This window comes from Syngnathus acus, chromosome 21 (assembly GCF_901709675.1).
Source record: "Syngnathus acus chromosome 21, fSynAcu1.2, whole genome shotgun sequence".
In the NCBI taxonomy this organism is placed as follows: Eukaryota; Metazoa; Chordata; class Actinopteri; order Syngnathiformes; family Syngnathidae; genus Syngnathus; species Syngnathus acus.
In genome coordinates this window covers 5,321,362-5,333,173 of record NC_051105.1, presented here as the reverse complement: position 1 = coordinate 5,333,173, position 11,812 = coordinate 5,321,362, and the positions used below count along the sequence as shown (strand labels likewise).

At 40.1% G+C, this 11,812-nt stretch overlaps 1 protein-coding gene across 1 annotated transcript in view; it reads left to right on the top strand.

Annotated features, from left to right (window-relative positions):
* The first annotated feature begins 2,309 nt into the window (after nucleotides 1–2,309).
* The window catches only part of plcl1 (phospholipase C like 1), a 35,142-nt gene continuing 25,639 nt past the window's right edge, over nucleotides 2,310–11,812 (top strand). The window contains exon 1 of the mRNA XM_037239529.1: nucleotides 2,310–3,093. Within this exon, the coding sequence (XP_037095424.1) occupies nucleotides 2,923–3,093 (171 nt within the window). The 5' untranslated portion in view covers nucleotides 2,310–2,922. The remainder of the gene's footprint in view (nucleotides 3,094–11,812) is intronic.

The following is an 11,812-nucleotide window of genomic DNA, read 5'->3' as shown; positions in this document are numbered from 1 at the left end:
ACCAAAAAAACAACAATACTGTTTAAAAATTCCATCCTTTGCTTTTACCCATCCTTGCCTCTTTGATACAATTCAATTTTATTTTTTTTGTTTCTTTTTCGCATCTTCAGACAATGAATCCTAAAAAAGGACATCTTCGTTCGCAGGAATTCAAGGATTATTTGAACATGGAAACAGTAACTGGGACTAGGATGGGAATCCATGGGAATATGTGACAGTACTGTCTTGATAGTTTTTGTAAATTAGAAATCATGTCTGTTCAATGAAAATAACATATTTCTAAATGTCAAAAGTTTTCAATTATTATCAAGTATTTTTTTAAATGATCCAATTATATTGCGATTGGCTGGCAACCAGTTCAGGGTATGCACCGCCTACTGACCAAAGTCAGCTGGGTAGGCCCAAGCAACTATCGTGAGAATAAAGCAGTTCAGATAATCGATGGATGATATTGTATTGTTAGATTTTTTTAAATATAAATACAATGTTCAGCACAATCAACGGTCATGCATAGTAAACAAGCCGAGCTTAATCACGGCTGTTGCATTGCTAGCATGACTTATTCACGTTGTAGTGTTGCAAAACACGATCTCACGTTCGCAACTCACATTCTTGTCCATTCTTATGTACTTGGGATTTTGTGAAATATTCATCAGTCGCAGTTCAAGTCTTGTTCTAATTGAAAGTACGCATACTGTACAAAGTAGGCTATGCACGGATGTTGTTCTTGTCTGCTAGCTGAAACCAAAGATGCATCAGTTGGTGATTTGCAAACATTCTGCTGGGAAAATGATCATAAATTGTCATCACAATACATCCCTATATTTATGTTCAATTGCTAATTCAATTGGCCAAAAAATTGTACAGTTTTTACTCATTGATTTGAACGTTACTCATATTTCGGCCACCATAGTTTCTGCTCCTGGACACGAGAAAAGGCTTTAATGCTTAAAAAAAAAGCTGAGGATTGTGGTTATGTCATCTTAGATCCGCGAGTGATGAAAAAAAAACTCAGCAATGAACTGACTAGCCACCACAGTAGGCGGATGTTCTGTCCTGTTTTCATCACAGTCTGGCACAAAGAAGGACAAAACCCGATTGTAACGGACAGTTAGGACTGTTGAGAAGGTTCCCCAAAATATTTGGTCATATTCTTGTTGTGACAGTTACAGGATTCATTATTGTAGCTTCAGCACTTTGCATAGTTTTCAATGATGTGATTTGTTTTATTTGGCCAATCTAACGATTTTGTTACAACGTCAAAAATATCGGTCACGTCGCCACATTTAGATTTTCCTGTTTTTTAGTGTAGCTCGGTCTAGCAGAAACAGCCTGCGTGTTATCAACGTCAACAAGTGTGTAAGAATCCTCCTAGGTCGGGATTGCGACCTTGAACAGGGGATTTAATCCCCCCTTGCATGCTCCAGACAATGAAAGGTCTGTTGTACAAAATACGGAATCAAAATAGCAGACCTAAGTCTGAAAAAACAAGCATACCTTTGTTAAGTTTGTCAGTAGGTTGTTATTTTTTCAAAGAATTGATTTAGACCTTTTGGAGGGGTAGATCAAAGGTCCCAGAAAGACCCACCAACTAGAAGTCCAAATGGTCAGGAATATTTTGTACATGTGGAAGCCAAGACATTATCAGGTGTGGATGGTATAACACGATACATGCTGAGGTCAAAGGTGAGATGAGTGGACACAGGCAACGGTTTCTACTGGTCAAGCATGACTGCCGATGACAAAATGTAGACATCTTGAGAGTGTGTGTATTTATAAAGCGGTATTTTTCAGTGCATGTCTAATTTAGGATTGCTTGGCCATGGCATTGGTCTATGCCCAATTAGTTTCAATTATATCATCAAAGGTCATGCTTATTCCTCGGCTCAACTAGTTGCAATTTTAAGCAGTTTGGTTTTAAATGCTAAACAAAGCATCAGAAATATCTAATATCTCTGAATCAGTTTCATTTGAATTCTGTCCCTTCTTTATCTGTCTGAAAACTAAAAGTAAAAAGTAGCCTTAAAAATAACCAGGCGTGTAAAGTAAAAAACATGAAAAATCCACTTCAGCACAGGCAATTTAGTAATTATACTTTTCCCCATTAGTAAAATTTGATAATTTCCTCATAGCACACCTGAGGATCTCTCACCTCACAGTGTGAATAAGAATCATCGCTTTAATCAACAAAGTATAATAACCAATCTTGAGTTTTTAGTTACTTCAGCAGTCGCTCATTGGAATTACGCCCATTCGCTGAAAGATACGTCAATCACGATTGAGGTCACCATTAGGGCGGGGCTTGGATAGAAGCGGAGAGGCGGGTGCATGTCAATTGTTGCTCGTTTTTGCCGTCAAAAGTCGCTCGCGGGTGCCGTGAACAGTGCAACCCAATTGGTACCAGCAGCACCTTTTTTTTTTATTTGGAAGAATCTCGGTCATGCGCACAGAAGAGACATAATCGCTGCTTTTTCTCCCCCTACTTCTTTCAACTTGGCTTCCTTCGTGCACTTTGACATCGGAGAGGACGCCACCGAGCCAAGTGCGGGGTTCGGAACTCATTTGGATTGGGTCCACTTGCAAGTGCACCGTGACCGACGTGGGCGGGTTTTGACGCACACTCGCGGACCCCCTCCTCCCCACGATAAAGCCCTGGGAGGACTTGTTGCGCGTCACTCGGGGGAGCGCACCAGTCTGGTTTTGTTCCAAAAGAACCAAACATAGACACGGCTGGTTGCGTTCACGGACCCAAACAGTGAAGCCAGTTCCTGAATGCGGTCGTGATTCAAGACCACGCGCGCATGCACGCTCGATCATTTTTCTTTATTTTAACATTTAAATGGCATTCAAACACAGCCGAGCTAAACTTTCCCTAGGTTGAATCATTTCCTTTTTCAAATCACCAACTCGAGCCGCCTCAACATGTCCGAGCGCGATGCACTGTGCAGCGATGGAGCTCCTGACTTTATACCGGCTCGAGTGTCCCGCGGTCGGCGGAGCGGTGTCGTTTTGCCCGGCGGGGGCGGTCAGGAGCCGGAGACCATGCTGCTGGAGTCCGTGAGGGCAGCACCGCGTCGTAGCAGCATCATAAAGGTAAGAAAATCATAGGAGCTACTTCTGACCTATTTTAATATCGTGCTGTCATTTTTGATAGTAAGTAAATACATAAAAACGTCTTAAAGAAATATCTTCAGGCTTTGCAATTGTTTTTAGAACCCCCCCCAAAAAATCTTCATTTTGAAATAAATAAAATTGTAAAATAATCTGGAAATATTCTTTTTTGAAGACTGACCCCAAAATGCCAAATACATGCATTTAAATGGACAGTGACAAGTGCTAAGCTAAAACATACTTTTGCAGTCTTATGAAAAGCACATAATACCACCATGTTGGGGGACATTTATACTACCACTAGTAAAGTTATTTATTGCTCAGTGATAATGATAACATGGTAACCCCCTGGGTTTGCAAGTAGGGCCACCTCCAAAACAATGTAAGCCCCAAAACGCCCAAAACGTGGTGATATAAGATTTATTGTACAGTGACAGGCACTGAGCGAGAACACCTAATAAACTTATATGTCCAGTTATATCACGGATACTATTTTCAGTGTTTGGGAAACATCTCAAATGAAACAAAAAAGCGGAAATATATTATTGGACAGTGACTGGCAAAGACACAACATACAGAAAAAACATAATTCCAACTTGTATATGTTTTATAAGGACAGAAAAAAGATACAAAGAGTCAAGGTGTGTTATCTATTTTTTTGTTGCGGACCACATTGTAGTTACATTTGACCTTAGAGGGGCATTTTTACTGTAAAACCACAAACATTTTATTATCTGCTCATATTATTAAACATTATTAAATACACAGTACACAACAAATTGATGGATAACAGAAATCCAAAGTCAAGAATAATAATTCCTTCAACTACTGTTTAAGTTACTGTAATAATGTAACAAAGAGAGGAAAATAGAGGGTTGTCCAAAAAGATGTATCCATTTTTGATGAAGTAGAATTTTCTATTTAAAGTTTCCTTTTAATAGAAGTTTTTTTCCTCATACACCGCCATTTTGCGAGCACAGCTCAATCGTTTATGACATGTTTGATTTTTACAATGTGTGCCTTTGATGCTTTCTATGTTTTACGCATGTTATCAAATGCTCTTATCGGGCCACCTCTGGTTACGGTTATGTTCCAAAGCTCTCACCCCTGTACAGGTGACCTCATGCTTTTCCATACTCACCTGTGCTCGGGTTGCAGGTGAGTAAAAAGCAGGGCGAAGAAGTGAGCACAAGGATCATGTTTGGCCATCATTACATTTGATGTCTCGGCCTCATTTGTCAGAAAGTGTGTGCTTGGGCTCACGTAGCACCACTCGAAGCAGGACACAGAGATATACATGTCACCACAAGTGGCTCCAGATGAATGAATGGCTTGCCATTTGAAGAAACTTGCTTATGTTCCTCATGCATCATTTTCTCGGTTGAATTTAGGCAAGTAGCGGCTTACACCTTGGAAGGGTTGCCAACTAATTGCAGGGAACTTGATTTAAGTTTTACTTTTTGATATTGAGTCATCACAGTTTGATAGTGAGACGTAAAAGCCACTCCAAAACCTTTATTTAAGACATTCTGAAGTTGTGTGTTTTGGATCATTGTCTTGCTGCAGAACCCAAGTGTGCTTTATCTTGAGGTCATGAAATACCAAGACAAGCTAAAAAAAAAAAACATCCCAGCTTTTTGTATTTTCTTGTAGTGCTACTACCACTACTCCCGAATTACGTACTGCCTCCTACAGGTCGGTCTTGGTACTTTGGCTTGCTAGACTGCTCTAAAGTTGGGAAATCGCCAGGTATCTATTCTGTGATGGTCCCATCTATACCGAAAGGCCTTGTGAAAAAAGGCAGTGTGAAAATTGCTGCAGGAAATGTTGAGGATACAAATTATCTGAGCCTGAACTGACTGTGCCCTCTGCTGGTTGCTAGCTTCTTGAGTTGTTGTAATGACGCTTCACAACTATTCCACACCATTGGTAATAATGTTAAATTGATAAAGAAATCAGTTTATGACTCCTTTTACTCCAGGTTTTACTCTCGGCTCATTGCACGAGAAAAGCAAACATTGGTCTCCATATTTACCGCTAATGGTCGCTGATAGCGGCCTGTCCATCTGCAAGAACCAGATGAACAGATCGCTCTGTCTCCGCTCTGCTGACAGGAGGTGGTGGATGACAGGCGCCATGTCAGTGATGGGTTCGGTCATCTGTGACAACGTTGTCCCATCGGGACCCACTGAGTGGTGTGACTGCGTCACATCACTGTCAGTAGGAGAAGTTGACCTAGTCCCATTCCCAGACTTATTTTTTTTATTTTATTGACTTTTTAAAGCTTGATTTAGGTGATAAGCTTGTTTCTTTTGTCACTTTGAATTTATTTTTTACATAAATCAGATGAAATAAGTTTTCTCTTTGCTATTTATAATTTCAGATTGAGACTATTTAAATGTAAGATAAATAAATTAAAAAAACGTTCAAGGTGGAAACTTTATGGTTGGACATTTATGGGAAGTAACACAAAAACATGATTTTACAGGAATAAACTGGACTTTTATGATTAAACAGGGAATGGTGAAACCACAGCGCCGCATGTGTTCGATTCTTCCTGTGTGGAGTTTGCATGTTCTCCCCGTGCCTGCGTGGGTTTCCTCCGGGCACTCGATTTTCCTCCCACATTCCAAGTGTGATTGTGCGCGTGAATGGTTGTTCGTCTATGTGTGCCCTGTGATTGGCTGGCAACCGGTTTATGGTGTCTCCCGCCTACTGCCTGGTGTCAGCTGGGGTAGGCTCCAGCACGCCCTCGTGGGGGGAAGCGATTCAGAAAATGGATGGATTGATAGCAAAACCACACTGTTTCTTTTTATCATTTTTTTCCTTGATTTATTTTATATTCATTGGATATTAAATGTAAATTAATCTGAATTTTTAATTTGCACTGTACATCCATGGTGGTGCCTGCACAGAAATCTGTGAGAATTCATTCTGCACTGTGAAAAATGCATTGCTAGACTACAGACTACAAATTATAAAGAAATATTTCCCAAAACAAAAATGACATTATGGCCATTTTTGCGGTCTCACTGTAGACGGTAGATCACATGCAGCTGGCACACGGTGTGCTTTGTGCCTCTGCTTTGGAGGGAAACCAGTTGAGGAAGCTGGAAAGATGCATGTCCCACCCCAGGGAGGAGTCATGAACCGGTGACAAGGTTCTTGGAAGAGCTCCATTGCAATGTCTGGAAATGGTGCAACCAGGGCTGGTAGTTTATTCTCGCCTAATTTGCAGAGGAATAAAACAATTGACAATATTTGTTGTTTGGTTTAGTAATTTAATACCTATTTTCATTATATATAGTTTACAAATGTATATTAATTTATATATATATTATGAGTGATATCTAGAAAATGGTTTCCCTGTTGTCAGTGTGAACTTATGATGGTGGTCAGACCAAATAAAATCAACCGTGGGATTCATTAATTTAATATTTATAATGATTTATATTTTACATCACCGTTGCAAAATCTCATTTAACCCATTTTGGGCTCTACAATCCCAACCCAACATGCAGGGACACACCCAGAAGTGGTCTACATTTATCACTGGCTGGTTCGGTCCAACATATTGGGTTATTTTTAGCCCATCAGTTTTAAAATGTCTTTTTAGAAGACACATCGACTCAGATGTTCTTACAACAAGTGTAGTTGCCCTTTAAAGGAAATTTGTTGAGGAGGACTGGTTGCAATTCAGGGAAAATCTCTTCTTGGCTGGTTTCGCATTACTTTGACAACCCGTGCGTCTGAGATGCCTACACATGCACGCACACACACGTGTTTGTTCAGTTTTTAGAACATAAACACAGGAAATTAAAGACAATCTCGTTAAGTTGCATGGATATGGTGATTGCGCATTGAGCAAAAGAACACGGCGGCGAGTAGCATTCCCAATTATCATTATCATCATGAACTTTAACAGCTTGTTCTGGTTATGTTTAATCTGCAGCGGAGTCTTGTTTTGTTATTCGTGCTACTTAAATGCCTCTCAGCAAGCGGCTTCGAATAAAGTTTGTCTGAAGTGGTTATGACATCCTCATTCCCCTTGAATGTCATTGTTGGCAAGGAAAAGAAGAACGGAATATTATGAAGAAATCTCGTAATTTTTTCCGACAATGTTTGCAATGTTTTTTTTCAGGCAAAAGTGCTCTAACCTTCTCAACTCTGACTCAGACTCTCCTGAATGTTCTAACACTATTATGATCTTACGCAACTCAGATGAATTATGAACACCTTCTAGTGTTCGAGTTCATGCTGTTTCTGTCTGTGTCACATGGCCAACACTGCTAGAAACTTCTCAACGTTTCCATCGAAAGCTCCAATCTCCATCATACAAAATGGACGGGAGAATTCTGATGCGGCAAAAGACTGTTGCTTGAGTTTCACCAAAACAAATGTTAGTTTCAGTAAAGACTAAACTGTTTTGATAAAAATTCACTGAGCAATGCTATTAAAAAAAACAAAAAAACAGTACTATGTGAAAGACAGTTGTGTTTGGTACGATGGCAATTCCGCATTATCGCCTCATATAAATGGAACTGGAATATTAATTAATTTCAATCAGATTAAACACCTCAGCTTCAGGCTGCGATATCAACGCGAGGCAGCGAAGCATCATTCAATTAGCTCGCCGCGTTTGCGTATAAACGGCCAGCCTGCAAATATGGTGATGACTACTGATAGCGTGGGATTAACAAGAATTAGGGCACAATACTGTGATTCTGGTGATCGTGCAGTGGTGTGTTGATTAAGACAAATATAAGCTCCAGGCTGAACTAAAAAGCCCTAATAGTAATCCAATCATTTTGTTGTTGTTGAGTCACTTGAGGATCCCGAGGAACGAGTGTGTGTTCAAATGTCACCAGCTCATGCAAGTGGAAGGAGGGCAGTGTGACATGGATGACATCATGCCGACGCGGGTTTTTGGCGGGTGGAGGCGTTATGATCATCGAAGCATCATGCATCGTGAAGCCATCTGGCAAGATGTGGCGTGGGCTTGCAGGCGCGTGACAATTATGGGAAAAAACATGAAAAGAGTGGAGGAACATTTGGAATCTCTCTGATATGACTCAGGTAGTAGAGTAGGAGACAACACTGCACATCATCACCATCAGCAGACTTTTTTTTCTTGAATGTAAAAATCGGAGGTTTTTACCAAAAATGATATCCCCCATAATATGCTATATGTTAAATTACCAGAAGTCTAAATTGTCTTTGGTAAATTTCGACTCATTGAAAACAAAATTCCCTTTAATATTTGCAAAATTAATTTGAAAACCAAATTGTCTATGTCAAAACATAGCGGGCATGCTGTCCTTTATATTTGTGAAAACACGTCCAGGATGTTTTGTATTTTTTCTGGATTTTTTTTAGAAATCTTAACAGAAAATGTCTTTAAAGCAGATATTTTGACTTTATTATTGGCTCTAAATTGCCTGTGACGTTTACAAAGCTTATTTCATTTGTAGTCTAAATGTCCGTCATTTTGCCTCATTTTCCACAAAATCAATCATTAAAATAGAACCTCCAAGCAACAAGTGAATACATGCGATCAGAGTTGGAATTGCATGTGAAGTACACAGAAGGAGTTTATTTGAGTTGCTGAATTCCTTTCTTTCATTTTCTCAGCATGGCTGCTTCTCCATTTAAAACACGGCTTGCCTGTTTTATTTTTTTGTTCCAAATTCAGATTTTCTTTTAAACGTCTACAGTGCCTTATTTCCTTTTTCTCACTTTGTTGTGTCCAGTCAAACTCTCATATCCTCTCCCGCAGTGCCAAGCAGAGAACAATCATTTGTTTACCCCTGTGTGTGTGTATGTGTGTGTGTGTATGCAAAGCAATGCTGGCCACTGAGAGTCCACTGTGAGGTGGTGTCATGCCGCTGCTGGTGCGGTCACATCATCTCATGACAGCTGCTGATTGTTTGGGACAAAGCATCTTCTGTGATCTATGAGGACATCATTTGACATAATCACAGCACACCTGCATGCACCCTCATCACATCCCGAACTGGTTCGCTTCATGCAAATTTAACATGATGACATTTTACAACCCTATGAGCGCGATTGTAAATATATTAGTTTTAATGTCATTCATTGATTATCACGCTTCAAGTACAATTATAAGTATTGGAAACATTTCTTGGCACTTGTCTTTACTGTTTCGATCACCTAGTTCTCTAGTTAGTGCTTGTTTTAATCTGTTTATTTGACACTGCGCCATTGTGGGCGTGAACACAGTTGACTAGCTTCATGGCCCATGGAAGCGAAGCCTCTTATTCCCTTTAAATTTGATGAGAGAGATGCAGATTTTCTTTGACATAGTGGAAGCAGAAACGGACTTTTTGGAGTATGCTTATAAGAGATTGCAAGCAGACCTTCTCCACCGCGAAGTGGGCACTTGTTGATCATCTTCCAACCAGAACATTTTTGTCTATGCCTTAATATGATGGCATTTTTGCTATGCAAGCAGATGATTTTTAATCATGTTTGCAGGAAACTGAGGCTGGGAGTCTTTCTCTCTTCTATTAGGACATTAATGCGAATTATGTTGGGTTTATAAAGTTGACCTTCACTCCTCCCTCGCTCGCAATGTGGAATTAAAACACCAAAGCATAAAAGAGGATTTGGAAAAAAAAAAAAGTTGAGGTTGGAGTCCGGCAAGGACAGCTGAGAAACAACAAGCTGTTTATCTGCATATCACTTCCTGTCCTGCCCACTTTGTTTGTGTAAACACATCTCATGGTGTCCTTGCTGCCACCACCATCTCCAACACACTTTACGAGTGGACAACAAACAGGCACATGTGTGTGTTAAGTGTGTGTGTCAACTGTGTGTGTGTCAGCTGTGGGTCGCATTAAACTCGGGTTGGATAGATCAAGGGAAACTCTAGAGACTGCATGTCTGCTTGTTTTGTCGTTTCCAGCTTTAGCCCGGAGGGCAAGTCTCAAAGCACACACGCACGCACGCACACACGCACGCACGCAGATGATGTAACCGGCTTTTGCTGTAGTGAGTCCGAGTACGCTGTCTCACCCGACTAATTGAAATGATTTAAAAAAAAAAAAAAGTTACTACTTGTTTGGATTGGAACATATTGACCTTACATTTTGCCTTCTTTCATATACTTTGTACAATGTATTTTTGTCTTCTCTCCTCATAAATGCACTCATAAAATACAGTGATGTCATGCATGATGGTTCCATTTCTCCGATTAGTACGACATGAATGGCTTTTATTTGACTTCAAGTTCATTGACTCTTTTGTGACATCATTTATGTTTCTGCGGAAGAGCGTGTTTGATGACAGCGAACTTTGTCTGCAATTAATGACAGTCCTGTTGGTCCAGTTAAGAAAACAACCCAACTTGTTTTGTACCACACCTTCAAGTTATGTTGTCGTTTTTTCTGCTTCTGACTGTTGGCTGTAGTGCCAACGTAAATATACATAATATAGGGGGGCGGGGCACTTTAAAAATCTTTTATAGTTAGTCTTGCTAGTATGCATTAACTGCAGACCCAGGTTAGTTTCTGGATTTGTTTTCTAAGCAGCAACCACACACATTTTGGGTTCCTATATTTCCTCTAATAGTGACTGTCCGTCTAAATGACGCTTTGCTGTCGGGTGCGGCATCCTCTAATGCCAAAGGAACACTTTTGAGAAGTACCGTATTTTCCGCCCTAAAAGGCGCACCTAAAAACCTAAAATTTTCTCAAAAGCCGACAGTGCGCCTTATAGGCCAGTGTGCCTTATATATGGCTCTCTTATATATATATGGTATATGCCTCTCTTTTTATCAGCAGATAGATGATGTGTGTTATAAATGAATTTCTTGTTCAGAATTCAAGCTACATTCATATTTAAGGATTTTGTCCTTAACGACATTTTGCGTTCCAATTGTCGTTAGAACCTCGTGTGCCTCCATGCTTATCTTCTGGGAGGCTTCAATGCTTGCCTGGAATGGACTCAGTGGATTTCTATTACTTTCTACCAACTAAATGGTTTCCAAAGCGACCGTTGTCAAGAAGACGAAGAGAAGTGTAATGGGTTTTGTCATTAATCCTTTTCTATTAGTAGACTCTCTTGCTATGTTGGTCTCACTAAGGCTCAAGCAAGATTTCACCTCTTGCACTTTGACACAGGGGACTCGTAAGCACTTTATTGATAGCCTGTCCGAGTATCGCCCAGATTATCTGACGACCCCTGACTGGATTATTGGTGACATGTCATTTTTATTTGCAGACTGTGTGTTCGTCTTATAACCACAGGATGGATGCCTTCCATGCAAAGCATCCCGCTGTGCTCATGGGAACATGCGAGGCTAATTAGCATGAAGTCAAACGGTGGCCACATGCAGGGTTAGGAAGGTCACTTGTACAGTGCATAGTCTCAAAACATTTTGCTAGTGTGTAGCAATTAGCTCACTTGCTCGCCTGTTTATGGTAAAGCAACATTATCGTCGTGTGCAGTCAATAAACCCGAAAGGTGAAGGTAATTTGTGCGGTGTTCTTTTTGTGGTTTGAATTATGTGCTGTGTTCTTTTTCTTATGCATTATTCATTTGGTGTAAAAAAAAAAAAAAAAAAAATCACATTCGTTGGAGGTGGCAAGTGATGTCGGTGGAACGTGAAGATAATTATTTCTGTTGTGAATCATGTATTGCGGTCTTGTCATTTTTTCTTGGCTGCTTTCTTTGTCAC